Source organism: Conger conger, chromosome 8 (genome assembly GCF_963514075.1).
Source record: "Conger conger chromosome 8, fConCon1.1, whole genome shotgun sequence".
Classification (NCBI taxonomy): domain Eukaryota; kingdom Metazoa; phylum Chordata; class Actinopteri; order Anguilliformes; family Congridae; genus Conger; species Conger conger.
This window is the reverse complement of record NC_083767.1, coordinates 41,773,358-41,795,563: the sequence shown is the minus strand read 5'-3', so window position 1 is coordinate 41,795,563 and position 22,206 is coordinate 41,773,358. Positions and strand designations below refer to the sequence as shown.

At 46.0% G+C, this 22,206-nt stretch overlaps 2 protein-coding genes across 6 annotated transcripts in view; one reads left to right on the top strand and one right to left on the bottom strand.

Moving 5' to 3' along the window:
• Window positions 1-10,772, top strand: part of sbf1 (SET binding factor 1) — a 69,059-nt gene extending 58,287 nt beyond the window's left edge. For all 5 annotated transcript variants that reach the window (XM_061251176.1, XM_061251174.1, XM_061251173.1 and 2 more), the window contains 10 exons: window positions 262-363; window positions 1,431-1,616; window positions 1,860-1,986; window positions 2,173-2,300; window positions 2,529-2,762; window positions 3,683-3,790; window positions 4,758-4,966; window positions 5,309-5,396; window positions 5,834-5,965; window positions 6,536-10,772. In XM_061251176.1, coding sequence (XP_061107160.1) covers window positions 262-363; window positions 1,431-1,616; window positions 1,860-1,986; window positions 2,173-2,300; window positions 2,529-2,762; window positions 3,683-3,790; window positions 4,758-4,966; window positions 5,309-5,396; window positions 5,834-5,965; window positions 6,536-6,634 — 1,413 coding nt within the window. In that variant the 3' untranslated portion in view covers window positions 6,635-10,772. The remainder of the gene's footprint in view (window positions 1-261; window positions 364-1,430; window positions 1,617-1,859; window positions 1,987-2,172; window positions 2,301-2,528; window positions 2,763-3,682; window positions 3,791-4,757; window positions 4,967-5,308; window positions 5,397-5,833; window positions 5,966-6,535) is intronic.
• Window positions 10,773-12,226: 1,454 nt separating this feature from the next.
• LOC133134708 (MOB kinase activator 2-like) lies at window positions 12,227-21,685 on the bottom strand. The gene is made up of 5 exons (XM_061251020.1): window positions 21,373-21,685; window positions 16,170-16,321; window positions 15,052-15,148; window positions 14,500-14,624; window positions 12,227-14,027 (listed from the first exon to the last, which is right to left on the bottom strand). Exons 1-5 carry the CDS (start codon window positions 21,459-21,461, stop codon window positions 13,783-13,785), a joined length of 708 nt encoding a protein of 235 aa, XP_061107004.1. The 5' UTR covers window positions 21,462-21,685; the 3' UTR covers window positions 12,227-13,782.
• Window positions 21,686-22,206: the final 521 nt, after the last annotated feature.

Below are 22,206 nucleotides of genomic sequence, written 5' to 3'. Positions count from 1 at the left end.
ATGTATGTACATGTACCAAAAGATTATTTCCTGCAACTATTCCACTTCCAATTGACATTCAGATCTGTCTAATGAAATGCTTTACCTGTTATGTTGACTGTACAAGCAGTTGTGAAAAAATATTTTAGTCCTGAATTAGCACACTGGCCTCCAGCACCGTCTGCCTGGTTTTAGTTTTTTGTCTGGTTTGTCTCGATGGGTATTGTTGTTTATTTTTTACTGACCGTGCCCGTGACCGTGTGTCCGTGGTTGTCTGCCCAGCTCCATAAGGTCCTGCAGGTCTCTGTTCTGGTGGTGGAGCTGCTGGACACTGGCTCCTCGGTCATGGTCAGCCTGGAGGACGGCTGGGACATCACCACACAGGTAGCGCCCAGCACACACACTGCTCATTCTGACCGCACACTGCTCACTCCGACCATACACTGCTCACACTGCTCATTCTGACCGCACACTGCTCACTCCGACCGCACACTGCTCACTCCGACCTCACACTGCTCACTCCGACCTCACACTGCTCACTCCGACCGCACACTGCTCACTCCGACCTCACACTGCTCACTCCGACCGCACACTGCTCACTCCGACCTCACACTGCTCACTCCGACCGCACACTGCTCTCTCCGACCGCACACTGCTCTCTCTGACCTCTCACTGCTCTCTCTGACCTCTCACTGCTCACTCTGACCTCACACTGCTCACTCTGACCTCACACTGCTCACTCTGACCTCACACTGCTCACTCCCACCAAAAACTGATCAAATACTGCTGACCCCAACTGCTCGCTCCGCCTGCAAACCGGTCACACAATGCTGACTGCTAACTGGTCACATAATGCAGCCCATTAACTGCCCACACACTATTGACCGCATATTGACCTCTCGCTCAAGGATTGGTATTGTGGTGCAGAGGGCTGTCCTCTGGACTACTGGAAACAGAAGGACAGGAATGTAAACAGGAAACAAGTGCATGGAAATTAACTGCAGAGATAGTGTTTGGGTGGCAGCACGAAGGGCATTCCAGCATGTGCCCCTTTCATGAGTTTAAAAGTAGTAGCATTCAGGTTACAGTACAGGCACTTTTACCAGAGCGGTTTCAGCTCAGGACAGCAGCCTCTGGGGGTGTTTGAACAGAAGCTGGTTTTAATAATAATAGTAATAATAATAATAATAATAATAATAATAATTTGTTATTTAGCTGATGCTTTTATCCAAAGCCGCTTACAGTTGATTCGACTAAGCAGGGGATAATCCCCCCTGGAGTAAAGTAGGGCTAGTCAAGGGCCCAACAGCTTTCCGGATCTTATCGTGCCTACACTGGGGCTTGATCATCAACCTTCTGGATCCCAGCCATATACCTTTACTGCTATGCTACACTACAGGCTGCTCCCCAGAACTGTCTCCAAACGCAGCGCTCTCTGGCTCCCCCTGCAGGTGGTGTCCCTGGTGCAGCTGCTGTCGGACCCGTACTACCGCACCTTCGATGGCTTCCGGCTCCTGGTGGAGAAGGAGTGGCTGTCGTTCGGTCACCGCTTCAGCCACCGCGGCGCCCAGACTCTGAGCAGCCAGAGCAGCGGCTTCACCCCCGTCTTCCTGCAGTTCCTGGACTGCGTGCACCAGGTGTGTGTGTATGTCTGTGTGTGTCTGTGTCTGTGTCTGTGAGTGTGTGAATGAGTGTGAGTGTATCTGTCTGTGTATGTGTCCATGTGTGCATTAAAACATGCGGTGGCCTAGGTAGCTTGTCATTGATACCTAGGAGCTGCACTGTAAGAGGAATCGGCCAATTACGGTCAAGGGGAAACTCCTGTGAACCAGGAAATGCTCTGTTGTGTTACACTCAAAACTGTCCCCCTCATCCTGCAGATTCACCTGCAGTTCCCCATGGAGTTTGAGTTCAGTCAGTACTACCTGAAGTTCCTGGCCTACCACTACGTTTCCAACCGCTTCAGGACCTTCCTGCTGGACTCCGACTATGAGAGGATAGAGCTGGGTGAGAGAGAGACTGCAGTCTACCTCCCTGGAGCTTCTTCTGCATTAACACTATTCATTACTTTAGGATGAAACACTGCTTGAAATGCAGTGACACTGCTTTTTTGGGTGGACAGGAAGTGCACGGTGTCCATAGTTAGACTTTTTCAAGGGCGTGGCCTAGCGTGCACATTCTTCATCCCCACAGGTGTGATGTATGAGGAGAAGGGGGAGAGGAAGAGTCAGCAGGTGAAGTCTGTGTGGGATTACATCGACCGGCTCAACAAGAAGACCCCCATCTTCTTCAACTACATGTTCGCCCCTGAGGATGGAGAGGTGAGGCATAGATGAATCAAGACAGTTACTGACGTAATTGCCAGAAATCCCTAGGGTGTTATGTTTTTGAAGTGACCTGACCTACTTACTGTGGGCTTGAAGGCACGAAGAAGGCTTTCTGTCACTGGCAGTGCATTCTTTTCTGCTCAGACTCTCCCCTGTGTGTTTATTCTGCCACCCGGTGGCGCGTTTGGTGTACTGCCCTCACCATCCATTTTATTCGCACAGGTGCTGAAGCCCTACAGCAACATCTCCAACCTGAAGGTGTGGGACTTCTACACGGAGGAGACTCTGGCCGAGGGGCCCTCCTTCGACTGGGAGCTGGTGCAGGGGCCGGCCCAACCGGCCGACGAGGCGGAGAAACCCGACACAGCCGCGCCCAAAACGCGGCGGAAGGTGGTGTGGCCCTGCTACGACCGCTGCAGCAAGGTGCTGCCCGACGCCATCAGCAAGCTGCTCCAGGTCAGTCCCTGGTCCCAGTCCCCAGTCCCCAGTCCCCAGTCCCCTGTCCCCTGTCCCCTGTCCCCAGTCCCCAGTCCCCAGTCCCCTGTCCCCAGATCCAGTTCCAGCTTATTGGCCGGATTCCCACAACCAGCTCTCCCCATTAATTACTGTAGTCTAAAGTCTGTTTAAAGCCCCTTTATCCATACATCGTCTTATCCCCCGTTTCATAACCTGGGTTGGATGGCCGCTTTCAGTCCTTTATCAAAAGTAGGTCTGTCTGGAGGGATTACCCTATTTCTGTACTGGTGAGATAGTCGGTATTGAAAAGATAATTACTGTTATTTTTTGGGGGGCTTTCAAAGCAGATTAAACGGTGCTTAGTTTCTGTAATTTGCTTGGTTTGCATGCGACTTGAAGAGACTGATAGACTTGATATTATTGTGACAGTTTTTTACTAAAATTAACCTTTTTCAGAACCAGGCCTTTGCAAGCTTATCTTGTGGTGCAATGCTATAACAGTCATTTGCTCTGAAAAGGTCTCATGTAATGTATAAAGCAGATTAGACCTTGCTTTGTTTTTGCAATGTGGTTGGTTTGCATAAAGTGCTTCTGATTGAAGAGACTGATATTATTTAGACAGTTTCTCATACTTGAATGAACCCTTTTCAGAACCAGGTCATCGCAAGCTTATCTTATCTCTACCTCTGGTTCATTGCTGTGACATTCATTTGCTCTGAAAATGCCTTGTTTCAGAGGGAATTACACAGTGTTTACTAGAACAGTTGAAGGATATTCAAGGGCATTCTGGACCAAGTACCCTATCCACCACTTCTGATCTGACTTAGTGCTGCAGTGCAACGGTAGAACTGCCCTTGGTTATCTCTGACGAGTGTATATCTGTGTGTGTGTGCCCGCGTGCACGTGTGTGTGTCCTCCAGGAGCTGCAGTCTCTGGAAACAGAGCTTGGGCAGGTGCCAGAGAAGTGGAAAGACACCTGGGACAAGATCAAAGCCACACAGCGTATAGAGAGCAAGCTGGAGGGCAGGGTAAGTGTGTCAGGGGCCAACCAGCACCCAACCCTGGGTTTCTAAAGGGATATGTCTGCAGCCAACCAGCACCCAACCCTGGGTGTCTAAAGGGGTCGGTCTACAGGGGTCAAACTCACTACTTTATTCAGTCTGTACAGGTTTGCTTAGATTCTAAAGGATATTGTTGGCTGCTGGACAGTACAGCCGTGTGACCTAAGGGCCTGTTCAGTACTGTGGGGTTCATAAAGTGTTGTCTACTGCCACCTAGTGGTCAGAGATGGGAAGGTAGGAGGTTATGTTCACAAACGACACTCTACAGAGGGAAATTAAGTGTGCTGCTATGTACCAAATGAGTAAAATATGATAATATAGTCATGTCACATACATGGTTTGTTTGTTTATGGTTCCGGTTTCTTTTTTGCTTTTAACTGGTGATCTGTGTGGTTAAACAAAATAATCTTTGTGTCTGGTGATACCGAGACATGTCAACTTTTCATGTCAACCTTATTGATGTGAATTTATTGAAAGGTTTAAGGCCACAAAGTTTGCCCAATTTTCACCAAATTTGGCACATATCATCTTCGGACCAGATGGATTTTTGATTTTCAAAATCATTTGTTCAGTAATGCCAATAAAAATTGGCCACCAAGCCACCAAACAGGAAGTGAGGGCATATCTCAGCAACGCTTTCATGTGTCGATACCATGGACTCAGGGGTCCTTCCTGAGGATGTGGTGTCATGGTGACTTTGCCCTGCTGGACTGCTTGGCCCCCTCAAACCTAAAACAGTAGGGGCAATGTGTAATGAAAGTTTGACATGTCATACTTACTGACTTACTGACTGGCCTATATTTACTATGAACTAGACTTGATGTTCATGACTGTAGACAACTTATACTTTATGACAATTTAGCATCTGTTAAATGAATGTAATGTAATGTAATGTAAAAGTAAAGCAATAATATATGTATGATCATCCCTGCAGCACTCGCTCTCCTCCTCCCTGCTCATGTCCTCCAACCTGAGCCACCAGCGCCGCTCGCAGGGCGTGTATCTGCAAGATGGCGGCATGGGCTCCTCCATCACCATGGACAACGAGGGCAGCTCCACCTCCACGCCCGCGGGCAGCATGACCGGCCGGCCCAGTACCAGCACCCTGTACAGCCAGTTCCAGAGCACGGAGAGCGAGAACAGGTGAGCACCCGTTCCCAGGCCACGCCACTTCTTCCCTTACGGCTCAAGATAGGTCCCGGCCTCGGGTTGCCAGGCATTTGGTTTTTTGACCGGAATGTCGAAGTGGTTTTCAAATGATTATTTTGCGGTTCCCAACTGGACAATGTAAAATTTGCGTGTCTGTGTCCTTCCCGGCCTGATTGAATGGTCCCCTGGTCCCCTGGTCCCCTTCCAATGTTGCTTCATTCCAGCCTTCAACCCCCCTGGTCCGACAGCTCTTAACGTATCACGCTTCCAGCTGCGTGTGTTGACTAACACTAAGTCTGGGACACCCTCTCACCTGCACCCATCCCCCCCCTCCAGGTCGTTTGAGGGTATCCTCTACAAGAAGGGGGCCCTGCTGAAGCCGTGGAAGCCCCGCTGGTTTGTGTTGGACAAGACCAAGCATCAGGTGAGCACCGCCCTGGTCAGGGACGGCGAGGGCGGGAGAGAGTGCCGTTCCCCTCCTGGCACTGCTCAGCAGCTGGGGCTGACGGTACTGTAGAGGTTGTCTGGCAGTTCACTGATTTCCTGGTTCAATCCCTGGCCATCTGGACAAAAAGTGTCACGGTGTCCCTGAGCAAGACACCGAACCTGCCTAAATGCTCCTGATGAGCCTTGCGTGACTGCCTTCTTGTTGTGTGTGTGCGTGAATTGTTGAACGCAGTCCGTTTATGATGTGCCATTCACGTCCGACTCCTCACCCGAGGATCATGGCCTCGTTGCAGACAACACAAATGAAAAGACAAATGCCGTTCAAAATATATTTAAAAAATGCTTCATAGGTGTTTTGAAAACATCCTTCTCAATGAGTCTCACCGTTCTCGTGTTTTTCATTCCGTCTAAAAGCTGAGATACTACGAGACCCGACAGGACAAGGACTGCAAGGGCGTGATCGACCTGGCGGAGGTGGAGTCTGTGACCCCCGGGACCCCCACCATGGGGGCGCCCAAAAACGTGGAGGAGAAAGCCTTCTTTGATGTGAGTACATTTTACTGCCATTTTCAGTATCAATGTTCAGTCATGTTACTGTATAATACTGGTGATATTTGTCCTTTCTGTTTAGACTGCTTATCAAGCACAGTAGTTTAACTCTCATAGTATTATATTTGAGGTCAGTTTGTGTTCTGTGACATCGCTTAAAAAAACTGTTAAATTTATGTCTTCATCTTGATGCCGTGTGATCTAATTTGGTGAGATGAAATGGTAAACATGCAAAGCTGTATGTTTGTAATACCAATTTAAGGTGAAAAGGTCGTATGTGAACTAAACACTAAACTCAGAAAATTACAAGTTTTGCATCTGGAGAAGTTTTAAATATTTATGGATAAAAGGCATTTTAAGTGAAGTGCTACTTCCTTTTCTGTCTGGTGTTGTAATTACTCATTCGTACTTACAGGCACAGACACATTACCCACTCACACACGTCCGTGATGTTGACATGCCTGACGTTTGTGTACCCTGAGAGCAGCCATTTCAGTTTTTTGCTCTTTTATTTGAGGTTTGCTGGGCTCTCTAAGTGTTCCTCTTGTCGTTTCCTCCTCCCGGCAGCTGAAGACGACCAAAAGGGTGTACAACTTCTGTGCCCAGGACAGCCAGAACGCGCAGCTGTGGATGGACAGTGTACAGAGCTGCCTGTCCGACGCCTAGCCGCCGCAGGAAGCGCGGTTCTCCCACCGCAGGAGCGCAGACGGACCACTCCACTGGCCAATCACGGACCCCACAGCTGCAGGAAGGGCGGGCCTGATTGGGTCACCTAGATCAGTATTGGTGACAGAACTGATGATGTCACGTCACCACATTTCAGTGTTTTTTTTTTTTTTTTTTTTTTTTCTCCCGTTTGTGTTTTTTTTTTTTTTTTATTCATTGTAAGGCTGCGTGTCGTGTTGCTGTTAGTTACCGTCACTGTACAGCACCTCAGCTGGCCGTCGTTTACAGCGGGTCTTCGTGAAATAGAACCGCGGTGAGCGGACGGAGCGAGTCCCGACGGTCGCTTCTCCCTTCCGGGCGGCTTGGCTGATGACAGGACGCCATTCCAGCGGGACGCTCTCTCGCATTCCCCCCAAGGACTACAACCACTCTCAAAGGACTACGATTCCCACATGCCCAGCTGTGAGGTGGACTTCCTGCAAACTCCTCCTTTGAGACAGCAGCTGGATGATGCCGAGCACACGCTCTCCTCTCGGGCCAGGGACCCTACCGTACGTCCATCACACTTTATCCTTGGAGAACAGAGCCCTCCGCTTTCCGGAGACGAGCATCGAGGGAGGGGCTGTCCAAATGCTTTCATCACTCCAACATGTATGCAGCCTTTTTAACGAAATACCCCCCAATACCACCCTCTCCCCCCCAGGGTGTCTCCATAGTAGTCCTGGAGTGAGGAGTGGGCATGCAAATAGAACTGGAAGTCCCCTAAAACTATTCATGAAGGATATAAAGTCTTGTTTTTGAGGGTTTTTTTTTTTTTTTTGAAATTTTATGAGAAAGCAAATCTTTCCCTTTCTGACTTTGAAAATCTGTTTTCTGGCATTGCCAGTCACTCATGCCAGTTTGGAGATTGCACTCCTACAGAGACTGATAGAAGACAACATCGATTGGATTGTTTACAAAGCAGCCGTCAAGCTATCGTCACTTCTTATGTTATTCTACCTGTATTTTTCTTTTATAAACGACAAAAAAAATAGAAACCACTATTAATATTCAGACCTGAAGGGACACAGAAGGAGAACGAGGGATATTTTGGTGGGATTCATTTACAACACAGTTCACTCAAAAAGAGAGATAAACAACAAGGAGAACGAAGGCAGTGGAGGAGCCCAGGGATTGTAGAGATTGTGCTAGGACTCGTTTACACGCCCGGCGACCAGGGAGCTGGCTCGTTGCCATAACAACAGAGCAACACTTCCTGGAAACAGAGACTTTCGTCCTGCCCCCTATCCCCCTAGCTCACACTGAGGTGAAATTCCCCTAACAGACTCTCTGTAGCCGGTCCTCTTTATAATACCTGCTGTGAATCAGCGATATAGCTTCCCATGAAGTGAGACTGAAGGATGGGCCATGTTAACAATGCGAGTACGCAGGGCCTGCAACTCTGGCCCTGGAGAGCTACTGGGTCTGCTGGTTTTTTTATTTCACCTTAAATTCAGCACCCTGTTGAGACCCAGGTACTGTAACCAGGTGAGCTGAGTTAACCATGTAATCAACTGCTCTAATTGATTCATTAAGTGTGGAGTAACAACAAAAACCAGCAGACCCTGTAGCTCTCCAGGACCAGGGTTAGAGACCTCTGATCTAGAGTATGTGGGGGTGAGTGTAGCTGCCGGTGTAATAGGTGGAATGGCATAACCATCAGGGGCCAGTTTGTCTATTTGCTATTGCATTTCCACGTGGGTTAGTGGTTTCCATACTAGGCCGTTCATTGCTAGCGGCTCTCCACCACCAGGGGGCATCCTAATCCTGAAGGAAAGTGTTGGCCGGCGGATTTTGACAAGTCACAGACGGTGAGAGAGATGACAGAAGGAGAGTCGTAGACTTGAGGCTGTGCTCCTTGTCAAAGACCTGTTGAGACGGCTCTGCTCTGCTACCCGGCAACCGTGCCCCTCCCACCCTACCCCCTACCGCTGTGCTTTTATTCACAACCAGTGTTTTAGTTTAGACATTTCCTGTGTAATGCCTGTATATAGTAGAATCCGTGTTGTTTTCCTGAGTTTGTTTTTTTGAGAGAGACAGAGAGGGTAACTTCATGTGGATGCAGAAATCAGGCAGTCCCGCTCACTTTCTCCAGTCACCCTTGTACATACACGGTTTTAGCTCTTGCCAGTTTTTACAACACTTTCCCTTCTTGTCTCTCTCTCTCTCTCTCTGTCTCCCCGTCGATGTGAAACTAAATGCCATTTATGGAGAACTTGGATAAAAGTAGCCATGTTTTAAATTTGATGTTCTATTCAAAGGCCAAATTCCACATTTACAGCCGACAAAGAAAGCATAGCGTCTGTAATTCAGGTAAAATGTCTCTCCGGCTTGTTGAGAGATTATGCCCAGTTCCTGAAATCGAGGGCTGCTGGACCCTCCCTTTACCTGGCAGTCAGGCTTGAAGACAGTCTGGCCAATCAGTAGCACAAATTGTTCAATTGTTCAAACTGTCATCCCTCTTCAGCCAGGAGGGGACAGTCTTCCCTCTGGACCAACTCAAAACCGATGCCCCGGTATTGCAGGAACATTGAGCCATGAAACTAAGGTCCTGAACCTCTATGGTCAGTAAAGACCCCACGCCATCGACTATAAAAAGTGTGTAGTTGGTTCCCAGAAGTTCAGACCGAAGTCTCTGCCTCACTCTGTCTATTAATCCCCCACTTAATCAACAAATTACATTCACCATTAAATTTGTTTATAAATACAACTGGCTTGCTAAATGGCTACCATGCATCGCTAGGTAGGTGCTGCACATTGGTGGCGAGTCCTCTCCTCACTGTAAGGTCCTTTAGGATCCTTAAATGCTGTATAAATGCAAATCGTTGTTGTCACTATATTTCATTTTATGGTCCATACTTATGGTTCTCCATTGTGTAATTAACATTGCTTATCGATGAAAAATGGATCTGCAACGTGTGGATAAACCCCCCACAGTATCCCAGTGACAAAACGTAGTCTGTATGTTTTTCACATCGCATACTGTATTGTGCATAGTTTTTAGCGCCATTGATCATGTAGAGCGGCACCGGCGTGTGTGTCCCATCAACGGGGAGGAGGGAAGATGTTTTCTGTTGAGAGACCGCCAAGGAGAATGACCCTTTCACTATCCACCGCGAAACCATTTCCTTGACGACGGTAGCCGCGGCCAGCCTTTTACCGCCGAAAACACACACAGCGCATATATCCAGTCAGTTCGACAGCCCTAGAGGCTTCGTTTCACATTTCTTGACGAAGTAACCAGAAAATATGGCATTCGTTTAGTTTTTTTCGAAACCAAGATTTAGCCTATGTACAGTCCCACACCGTCACTGCTGCGGAAGAACGCGGTAACCCAGTCGTCTCATCCGACGTTTTCACCACCTGAACGTAGATGTTCGCCCCGACCGCTACCACTTGTATATACAATTCAGATTTTTATGTAACGTATGGTATTAATTTATTTAACTTTGTCTCAAGTGTAAGAAAGTTGGAGAGAGAGAGCGTCATCACCCTCTTATAAACTTCACTTTATTGTTTGAAGTAGAAATCCAACACGTGCCATTGTTTACTTCTGTAATTAACACTGCTACTTTTTTGTTTGTTCGTTTTAAAAATGTATCGTCAAATTCTACTCAAGTTAAACCCTGCTTTAAAAAAAAAAGATGATTAACAGAGTAGTCCATTTTTAGACGTTCAGCTTAAAATGAGACAGTAGTGTGGTTTTGGGGGATAATTAGCATTCTGTGACGTAGCGATAACTGGGTGCTGCTGATGAAACAGGCGGTCCCATGTATCTGACAGGAGTGGGTCCGAAGGTTCGTTCACACTTCTAAATGTCTCACAATGTCCTGCAGATTGATCTGCTATCCGTTTACTATTAGATATTTTAATGATTCCCAACTTCTTATAACATTCAACAGAAAAGTCAGAGTATCATTTCCAGCTTTTTAAGTTTTTGTTTAGTTCATATTTCTCATTTTCTTTCTTTTTTTGTTTTGTTTTTGTAAATTTATTTTGTTTTTCTTTTTTTCAGAAATCTCCAGAACCGGGTTATGTTGTCAATCATGTAATATATATTTTTTTTAGGATTAAACAACAAACATCCTGGGTTTAAATATCTCCGTTGTTCTGTGAATTTTGTGTGTGTGTGTGTGTGTGTGTGTGTGTGTGTGTGTGTGTGTGTGTGGGGACAGTATGTTTGTGCATGATGTGCATGTGTGAGTGTATGTACGTTTGTGTGTGTTTGTGTATGAGGGTGTGCTTGTCTCTTTGTCCACGCATTTGCATGGCAGGCAGCAGGCCAGCCTGTGTTTATGATGCCTTGTATGCATTCAGAAAACCAAGTTGCCATAGCGTCACTCTGAAAAGCGTCACACTAACCTTTAAACCAGGGGTGCACAACATCCGTTTCAGGATTTTGTGCCAACTTCTGGCCTTAATTATTTAATTGACTCAATCATATCTGACTTGTGTATGAGTATGAGTATGAGCTACAGCTGCAGGGTAATAACAAGGCAATTGGTTGGAACAAAAACCAGTACACAGAACGGCCCTCGAGGACCGGAGTTGTGCACCCCTGCTTTAAACAAAGTCCATAAGGATTCACATGGGAGCGAGATACAACCACTGGCTGTCTTTGCATGTTTTCCAGTGGCATGAAGCAGCATTCATGTAGAGTTTCCCTTTCAGTTGGATTTATTCCACCATGTACATTTCCAAAATGTAAAGGAAATGTCCGTCAAATACATGTAAACCCTCTAAACTCTAAAGATTTCACCTTGTGTTTGGGGACCAGAACACATGCCTGTTTTGGACATTAATTATTATACCTGGATAGAGAACATGAGAAGATGTAGAAAAACAAGAGATGAGCTCATGCAGATAGTTTTGAAGATCAGTGGTTAACAAAGCTCAGCAGGTAATATCTAACATGGAATATAATAGTTTTTTTTTTCCCTGAGCATTACCATTTACTTAACCAATAAGGAAATAATACATTCGTATTTATCAGAAATAGTAAATGGATTTTTGAAATGGATTTAATAGTTTTTTCATTTTCAACATGGTAAAAGTGGTCATGGCCACAATCGGCTGGTGGCTGATGTACTCCAAGATCAGAATCCAGAATCCAGAATCGTGCATCTCGCTCTAGTCACAAACTGACATCTCATATATCATACAGACCCAGATATTATAATTCATAAAAATCTCATAAGTGGAAACACCACATATGGCTGCCGGAGTCAGAAATTCCACTGAGATAAGATTATGATTATGATATGAAAATATGACAGGCATGCTAAAATGATCACAAGGTATTGCTGTAATGCAAAAACTGACAGAATATAAAATCTATGCTCTGTCATAATTTTAAAGGCATGCGTATTCAGCTGGAAGCAGTGTGCTTTCTATGGAAGTAGACAGTCAATGGGTAATTTGCTGCAAGATTAACAATTTGAAGTCACTTTTAAAATCGCAAACGTTGATGTGGTTGGCCACAAAAATAATAGTTGTTTTTTGCTGCCTGTGTTCTATCATTGCACAATTCTAAAAGATTCTGTGACGCATACGTTATTAAGTATTCATTTATTACCTGTTTTTAACAATGTTTAACAATGTAAATCTCAAATGTTGAGATTTAAAACATGAGCTGAAAAAGCACAGTACAGGGTAATAACTTAATTCACATATCAAGGTGTGGGTGTAGAGCCAGGACCTGGCCACTGGTTTGGGCCACATGCAGGCTCAGGCCATGGGACAGTCCTGAATGTGAAGGATCTGAGAGAATGGAGATACACTTTTTTTTTCCCGCCTGGAACCACAAGAGAATGGGGAGGAGCGAATTGAGTTACGGCAGGGGAATCTGGTAGGGTTAGCTGCGGCATTTGGTTTTGACACACAGTTACCTCCTGATCAACCGTCTGTCGCCTCCTTACCTCCCTGCTCATTGGCTGTACCTGGTAATGACACTCCCAGAGTGCTTTACAGGATACAATACTGTAGGCAAACTAATGTAACCTTACAGTAAAACCTGGAAAGATACAACCTGCTAGTCAGGTCCATAAATATTTGGACATTGACAAAGTTATTGTTATGTTAGCTGTCTACCACAGGATATTGGAGCTGGTAGTAAATGTTATGCGCTCTAAGTGCAGGCTTTCAGCTTTAATTTGAGGGTATTTACATCTAAATCGGGTGAATGGTGTAGGAATTACAACCCTTTTTACACATAGTCCCCCCAAGTCGTAGAGGGTCCAAGGTACCATTTATTTATTTACATCCAAATGTTTATAGACCTGACTGTATGAGTACCATGCTGCCTGCTATATTCCAGGGTAGATACACAATGGGATAATGTGTGCACATACATTTAAAAATTTGGAATGAAACTCCTTTTACTTTGCGGCCAGTCATAGAACTGGGATTGTGAATCAGGATTGCTGCCAACGCAATCCACCAATTCTTCAGTAGATTGATCATGCCTTTGCAGAGATACTTCAGTCAGAGGTATCCTCTGACTCTCAAGAATATATCATCAATGAGGCATGACATATATAGGGATGTATAATTGCATGAGTGAATATATATAACAACACGGTCAGTATGGTCAGTATGTTGGTAATTGACATAGTAGGCTTCCTTTGAGGTGCTGTAAGTGTGTGATCTCTCAGGTCTGCCTGGTGTGGGGTTTCAGACCAGAATGAATTTCGGGCTGCATGTGGTTCAGTCTTCTAAGCAGAGCCAGTCTCCTGCCGACATGTCTCCCCTGTTTGGTTGGGCAGAGTCAAGGTGCATGATTGCGGTTTGGAATACGTTTCTCCCTTTCTCATGTTCTCCACTGCTGTGAGTGTGGATTGAAGTGGGAGGACACCGGTGTGGGAGAGAGCTGGACCAATTGACCAATGACCATGTGATTGAAGGAAGGAGACATTGTGGGGAGGCCAAACCAATCAACCAACGTTCTCGCGCCTATGACATTGAAGAGAGGAGACTTGAGAGCCGTACCAATCGACCAACAAATCCACATCTTGAGAGACCACGGCCAGCTCGGCAGTCCTGCCCTGTCAGTCAGCGGCGGGCGGGCGGGCTCTAGGACCCTGTGCTCGTCCCCCTCCTTTGGGCAGGGCTCAGAACCCGTGATACGAGCCGAGGGCGGAGATGAGGTCCTCCAGCGGGGCGGTCTCGGCCGGCTCCAGCAGCTGGAACTGCTGGCCGAAGGCCACGAAGTGGGCGAAAAGCGTGTTGAGGTGCGGATGCATGTCCATCTGCACCACATCCCAGAAGTGCACCCAGTACAGGTGCGCCAGGGTGCGGAACAGGTACAGGAAGATCCTCTGCACCAGGAACACATAGCCTTTGGGGAAAGCTGTACCTGAGAGCAGTGAAAGAGAAGTTTATATTAGATTACAGTGCATGATATGAACCAGGGCTGCCCAACCCTGTTCCTAGAGATATTCCATCCTGTAGGTTTTCACTCCAACCTTAACAAAGCACACCTCATTCAACAGCTAGAGAGCTCAATGAGCTGCTAATTAGTGGAATCAGGTGTGCTAAAACCAGGGTTGAAATGAAAACATCACATTACAGTCATTTGGCAGACGCTCTTATCCAGATCGACATACAATAAACTGCAAATCAGAACCAGACAGGTCGGTAGATCTCCAGAAACATGGTTGGGGAGCCATGATATAAGCAATGTACATCAAGGATGTCCAATCTTATCTAAAAAGAGTCAGTGTGGGTGAAGGTTTTTGTTTCAGCAGATAAGATTGAACACCACTGATGTATAAATGTTATTGATATCATAGATTCTCATAGGTGATAGAGGCTGTGTAGTCACCCACCTGCCCCTGTGGGAAACACATCTTCATCCATCAGCAGCTCCTGGATGTAGGACATGCTGTAGTCGGTGTAGAGCGGTGCAGAACACTTCACCTTCTTCCCCTGTTCATCGCTCCAGTAGTACGTCCTACACAAAGAGCGACAGAAAAGCAGCATAATTCCATCACGCCAAAGATCATTCAAAATGAAACCAGCTTCCTCGTTCGGATGGACCAAGCATTTATAGATCACCCTTATGACCCATTTTCAAATGTGTGCATCTTATTTACCAATACTTCAAATTCATTTCAAGCTTGGACTAGAACTGGGGTCTGTTCAACAAAGACGAGGATTGCTGTTAGCTGGTTAAATGTAAAACCCAGAACAGCAGTTATTATTATTTTTTTGTATTATTATTATTTTCTTCAGTCCATGTTAGAGATTTGGGAGGGCTCCCCATTTTACTCAGCTAACTGAGTAATCCTGCTTTGTGCAACAGGCCCCAGCTGCTCTGCCCAATTGTTACAGATAACCGGGCCAACCGGCCTGTGGAGAGGGGGGTAATTGGTACTCACACGTCGCCAGGCCCCCTAGTGGTGGGGCAGGTCTTGGTGGTGCAAAAATCCGACAGGGCACTGGAGAGCAAGTTGATGTTCTTAAAGAAGGCGATGGCTGAAATGGAGCGAAGACACACAAGTAAGTCTCCAAATAACTGACATAGCCAGGACAAACTCCAACACAGGAAGCTCAGGTCAAGAGGGGAAGCAAGAAGATTCCAGGAAACCCAGTTCTGCATTTCAGTCATATTTCAGATGGCAGAGAAGGACACTCTTCAACATTTTTCTTTTTACGCCTTCCACTTTATTGTAAACACAGTGAGATTGTTTCCACCTCTCTCGTTCTGGCTTCAACAAGGATATAAAAAAAGACAACAGTGAATTTCATTTTGAGGTTCATAGGAGTTTGATATACAGTATGTTGCATCATGGCAGGGAACGATGAACGATGAAGACTAGAGGAGCAATAAATGGATTTGTTTTCAAAATGGAAGTATAATGAAACAGGAAGTATAATGATATACTTTACAGCTTTCTAGTATCCCAATGGCAACTCTCATCACTGTACAAAGTAACATTGTGCTTGTTAAAAATGACCTTGTGCTTCAGTTATGCACAACACTGTTCCAACAGATACACAGTTCCACATTTTATGGATTGAGAAGGCAGTGTGCTCTTTCTCTGTTGAATTGGTAACACAGTCAAAGCCTGGAAGGGATTCACGTTTCTTTTTCTATTTCTTAGTTCTACACAAAACTTCCTACCTTTGTTTTAAACTCCCAATAGTGTGCTGTGTCCAGGGTAACAAAAATACCCAAATGGATCAATTTATCTATACAACAGACTTTTATGAGAAACCTGTAATTAAACCCAAATATTGACAATGTAGGTCCCTTGGATATATTAAGCAAGCTGATTGGTGCAATGGGGAGTTAGGCATTTAGCTCTGGCACAAGGACCACTAACCCCAAGCACAGAGCTCTGTCTGCTTTTGTACAGCTAGAGAGGCAGGACTCCTAGCAAAGAGCTCTGTCTCCTTGTGTACAGCTAGAGAGGCAGGACTCCTAGCACAGAGCTTTGTCTCCTTGTGTACAGCTAGAGGCAGGACTCCTAGCCCAAAGGCATGGCACACTCACTGTTGCTGGCCATCCATTCGGCCTCGTTAAGCCCGGCTGGGAGCACGGAGAGGGTCCTTATGTCCATATTGGCGATGCACTCCGACACGTATCCCTGCAGCAGGTACGGTTTCTCCTCAAGACAGGGGACTGCCTGGGTGTTGTTGTTTTTTCTTGGGGGTAGGGAGGAAGACAAATGACCATGTATTAGGGTCAGGGGTCATGGTCCACTATTCCTCTATAACAGATGCTGCCAATTGCAGCAAGCTGACTGAAAAATATTATAACTATAATACTTGTAAATTATGTGAAGTAATAATGACCAGTCCAGACCTTGACCAGAGGTTTTGTGGAAATAGAGAGAACAAAGCAACACAATAGGCTACAGTGTTGAAATATAAATGTCAGGGAGCAACAATAGGACACCTCATGAGAAAGAAGAAAACACAGAGCCATACAAAAGCATTACAGTCATCATGAACACTTGCTATGGTGAATCAGCAACTAGCAAATAATCCTGGCGCATTATCAGATCGGTGTCAAGGACCCAAACAGCACCGAAGTGAAAGGGTGACACACAATGTGATAAAAAAAAAAAAGATTTTAAACTCAGTCTGCGCTGCTTTATCGTTTTAGTTATGTTTAAGGCCATGTGTCAAGTGCCCTTTCACAGTGCTGTTGAATGAGAGCAGAGTATATTCTGCTCTGCTCCATTGGCAGTGAGATGAGGACGTCGTACTTGTGTCTGTTTATTGTGCATTAAAAAAAAGGGGAAAAAAGCGTTTATCACTGGCATGGAGTTAATGTTTTGATAACAATTTTCATAATGCATGAAAACTGACAGAATCATGCATAGGCGTTGCATACAAAAGCTGAATCAGTGATTAAAATGTGCCCATACAAATAAATAAATAAATAAATAAATAAATAAATAAATAAATAAATAAATAAATAAATAAATAAATAAATAAATAAATAAATAAATAAATAAATAAATAAATACAATTGTTAATGCACTGCGTACTCGGCCTATTACTTTTCAGCAATTCAGTAAATGTCAGTTGTAGTTAAATTATTCTGTTATATATATAATATTTTTAAATGAATGTACGCAAGATCAAAAGAGACCTTCTTCCTTTCTGAGACCCAATCCTAGAGTCACGCTAGGCTAGTGATCAGGCGCAGGATAAAGCATTCCGTGGGACCAGAAATCACCTATAGGAGGTCATTTTTAAGCAGCTCGTTTGGATCAGGATCCAAAATGTCAGTGCACTCAAGGCAGCGGAAAAGCACCCAGCTGGCTACGCAGATAAGACTCCTCGTGCGCACTGAGCCGTAACGTTCCATCTCCGCAAACTGCTTTTTTACACCGTTTAATGCTCGTACGCGACCTCGCCAACGCACATTCACTCTGATTTATTCACCTTCCGTCGTTATTGATGACAGTTCTTAGGTTAGCTTTATAGAGAGCTGATAATTAGGGGAAATTTTCGTTTATATAGGGCCGTTATTCTCAAAGAAAGCTTGGTCAGCAGGTATCAGAATGATAAGCATGCCTATTTCCTTCACTAAAGAGGTTTGAGTGATTTAATTTGCCTATTCAGAAGAGTAGCTTACTCATGATTACATTCTTGTTTATAGTTATCAGGCAAATATAGAAGTATGTTGACATTAACTCGGAATGTGACATTTGAAGAGAGTATGTGGAAGTAAGATTTGACTTTGTTTGTGTTTGTGTTTGTGTTTGTATTTGCGGCGTGTTGATGCTATTTGGGGATCGACTCAGCGCACGCAGTCCAGCTTCTCTCGCCATCGGTGGTTTAAAGGCCAGAGTAGCGATGGCTTTTTAGCCAGGTTCTGTAATGGAAATTTGAGGTATTTACATTCGAAATCTGCCTGCCAGATGTACTGCAGCTCAACTGTGTCAATGCTGCGGTCTAAAAACACAGCATGTGAGTGCTGAGTATGTTATGCATTTTTACACTTTTAAAGGATACCCATTTCTCCAGATTGGCCTTGTGCTTTTAGACCCATATTGTGTTGAAAAACATCCTTTGGGTGCAAGACAGACACACGTAACAGTAGCCATCTCAGTTTCACCCTTTGGATATCAGGCCATACAATTACAAGCTCTGTAAGTCTGTATTCATAAGTGCATTAATGTACAATAATGGTATGTCACTTGAAAAAAACACATCTGAGCTCTTCTTCCCCTTTTCTCCTGTTTTCAAGATCAGTTCAGAAGGGCACAAACAAACACGCGTTGTCCTCGGAAACATGAACAAACAGACTACTTCCCCAAATGACCAGCTCGTGACGGGGCATAGTCACCCCAGCCAACAGAACCCCTCCCCCTGGTGACCCTACAGCCAATTACGTGTCTCTCTACAGGGCTGTTAGCCTCAGAGGACACTGGCGCAGTCCATATTCGAAAAGAGACCAGAGAGACCATCTTTGCACCAGAGCAGTTTTAAGGATGTGCCACCCCACAGCCCTGTATTACATTACATTACATTTTGGGCATTTAGCAGGCGCTCTTATCCAGAGTGACATACAACGAAGTGCAGATCGAACATAGGGACAAGTGTGATGAGGACCCTAGAGTACAGTTCTGTTTTAACCGTATTAACTCTGTAAGGCATTCTCCTGAGACCCAGGAGAAAAAAGTATTTTTATATCTTTTATATCTTTTCTTTTTTACGTAATACAAGTGTCTTGGATGACAGAAACATGTTGCATGCTGGAGTCACGTCAGTCAGAATCTGGAGTCAGAATGCTTTAGACCAGGGGTGTCAAACAGTTCTGGAGGGCCGCAGTGTCTACAGGTGTTTGTGGTTTCCTTTCAATCAGCAGCCAATTAGGCCTTGAGAACAAGGTGTGTACTAATGAAAGACTTTGAAATGTATCTCTCATGCTGAAACACACCAAAAACATCCAGGACTGGAGTTTGACACCCCTGAGCGACAGTTTTGACTGTAGCTCTTTATCTGTGCCTGTATGTTAATTCACATCCTAGAAAGCAGAGAAAAGTTTTTTTCATGCGCAAGGATAGCTGGGGCAGATTTGCATTTCATGCAAACTGGGGAACGTGCTCTCCTCCGGAGGATAAGCAATGCTGTGGCTTGCATGCGAGGGAGAGGTTGGGCGACCGTGACAACTCTTGCTACAGTGATGGATTGGTGAGCCCTCACACAGTACGGAAAGTTACAGCAGATAACAACAGCGCTTTAGGCCACTCATGTCTCACTGGGGTTTTTTCATGAAGCAGGATTACTGAGATAGCTGGATAACTACGCTGAGTAAAACCCACAACAACTCTGTTTACTCCAGTCCATATTCAAGTTTTTTTTTAGGGTTCTGGGTTTTTATAACTGCGGTTATCCAGCCAGCTCAGTGGTCATGGTACGGGGGAAACCCCTGTCGTCTGTCTGTTCTGTTGGAGGTAGCTGCCCATGGAGATGAAGGACACCCCATTGTGCTACAGCACCCCTGGCCTCTCTGTTCAGGCTGTGGCCTCTCTCCTCAAACTCTCCATACCACAGGAAGATAAACACCAGCACATGCAAACTACCATGGCTGCACCTACGTGTGGAGTTGTGCAACATTTCCACAGGTGCCTTTCCTGCACAAGCACGCACTTGCACACATAAACTGGGAGGATTTTTGAATTAAGAGCTTGAGAGCAAGACAGAAAAACACGCAGGCTGACCCCAGTTTCATGTGTTCTTCAGAACGCATACAAAAAGGCTTCTCCACACTCCACTCTGGAAGGCCATAATAGCGCATGTTTTCCTTTGAACCCAGTTAAAAAAATATATATATTTAGCTTATGCTTTTATCCAAAGTGATTTACAGTTGATTAGACTAAGCTGGAGCAATGTGGGGTTAAGGCTGTGCAGATCTTATCATGGCTCCAAAGTGGCTTGAACCACCAACCTTCCGGGTCCCAGCCATGCACCTTAGCCACGAGGCTACACGCTGCCCAGTATCATTCTAACAACTAGGGAAGGTGAAGCTAAATTGGTTCACGGACAAAGATTCCTTGAACCATGTTATATTAACTAACTCTAACACTCTGTAGAGCTCCCCTCAATCTAGCATCACGCTCATGCATCACTTGTATCCTGATCTTCTTGCTCTTTCATGTTGCACTCTTCATCATGTTGTAGCTCTTTACCGTATCTAGTTTAGTCATGCCTGGCTTCTAGTTTATGACATGCCATAACTTCACCGACTTATATTTAGACAGCATTTACTGTGTGTGCTAGACATGATATTCACGGCTATGAATAACTGATACTTTATGTAAATCGCACCTTATCTGACCTGTGTTCTGTGGCTGTTCCAGTGACCTTCACTATGGTTCATGTGGCTTTGGATAAAAATCAGCCAAATAAACACAGTGTAATGTAAAGCTGTCCTGGCAGATGGCCAGTCATCGACACGCCACCGCTGGCATGGTGGAGTAGCCCAGAGGTCCACAGGGGATTGTGTGCGTTAGATGCTGTATCTGTGTCTCCTGTCCCTCCTCAGTGCAGTCCCAGTCCCCTGCCTGGACGCCCCAGCCTCAGCCAGCGCTCTCTTGCATCGCAGCAGAAAGAATTCGCCAAGGCTGATGCGATCGGACAAATATGCGCCCTTCGCTCGAGTTGGGAGGTGAGGGTGAAACGGGCCTTATCAGAAAGCTCAGAGAGCTCGTTACTCAGACGACCGGCCGTACGCTGTGCGTTTCTTACTTTCGCCCTGGAGACAGGTGGTGAAAAACCAGTAGGGGAAGTGGATTACTGCCACTTTTACGTCTGAAGAAACGCCCGCTTTTAATTTCCAAAGCCTGCTGAGCGAAGAACGCGCAGCACTGTGAGATCTCCTCCCTGGTTGGGCGCCTTGCGAGAGCCTCCTGGCAGGAACTCTCCCTGGAAACGCTGCGCTTGCGGATCCCGTTTTCTCCATTGTTGTGCAACGCAGAATGTTTGAGGTAGCAGTAGCTGCCAAGCAAAATCCACTGGCCAAACAAAGTAGCGCGGAGAGGCGTTTTTGCATACTGCCTCACCGACGAGACCATTGGGAAACAGTTTCTAACCAGTAATCTTCAGAAGTATTACATGTCCTACCATTATGTGGAACATTCATGCCCTATACACTCTAAGACACAGACATTCCAAGGCAAACCCTTTCTTGCACTGCTGAGTGACACACAACACACGGCGGAACGGCCGCTACTCACAGTTTGTGTCCGTCGATTTCGGAGAACTCCACTCTCTTTGTGGAGGCCACAGCCTTGCGGGTGCGGGCATAGCTGTGACACCCACCCATGGCCGGGAGAAGTGGGACGCGGGGAGCAGGGAGGGCTCTCTCCCCATCAGAGGGAGGAGGGTGGGCGGGTCGCACGCTCGCACAAAACCGCCTGTGTCGTCCCCTCCCGCCCCGGACGCCGGAGCCCAACTGTCCGCCAAGTTCAGAGTCCTTCCCCGACGGGTAGAGACGGAAAGAGCCGGGGCTGCGCAGTCCTCACCCTGAGCTCCGTGTGTGTGTGTGTGTGTGTGTGAGAGAGAGAGAGAGAGAGAGAGAGCACATGTGTTGCTACTCTCCTCTTCTATTTGTGTCTCGGGTGTGGGTGGGGGGGGAAGTCGAGCCCAGCCAAGAATCCTCTCCCGCACTTTACCATTGGATCTGTACTCCGGAGCTGAAAGGCAGGTCAGACCGGTAGGTTGGGCTTGGGAAAATATTTGTCTTTGCTGGGAGAGAGCCGGCCTATCGAAGAGCGGAGGAGTGGCAGATCCCGCCCCCCCCTTACGCACCAGGCGAAGCCCAGAAGCCAGGTGTTGATGACAGAGGAGATCGTTCAGAGAAACTCAGACCTCTCTTGACTGCAGGGACAGGCAGCTGGATATGATTGCATTGCTCGCATGATCAATTGATAAAGACCTGAGTCCAATTTTGGCTGGTTAAACAAATGGAAATCTACGTGTAATTTAACCGTTTGAAGAGTCAATGTTTTGGAATGTTCATTTATTTATTTATTTTCAGAATTCTACATCAGTGTTCTAGAACTCCATTG

Bases quoted from the DNA above. Each gene is read 5' to 3' on its own strand.
- LOC133134708 (XM_061251020.1), bottom strand. From the start codon at position 21,461: ATGGGTGGGTGTCACAGCTATGCCCGCACCCGCAAGGCTGTGGCCTCC. The intron at 15,149-16,169 runs GTGAGTGTGCCA...GCTCCATTTCAG, and splicing joins CGAATGGATGGCCAGCAACA to CCATCGCCTTCTTTAAGAAC. The intron at 14,625-15,051 runs GTGAGTACCAAT...CTCTTTGTGTAG, and splicing joins ACTAGGGGGCCTGGCGACGT to GACGTACTACTGGAGCGATG.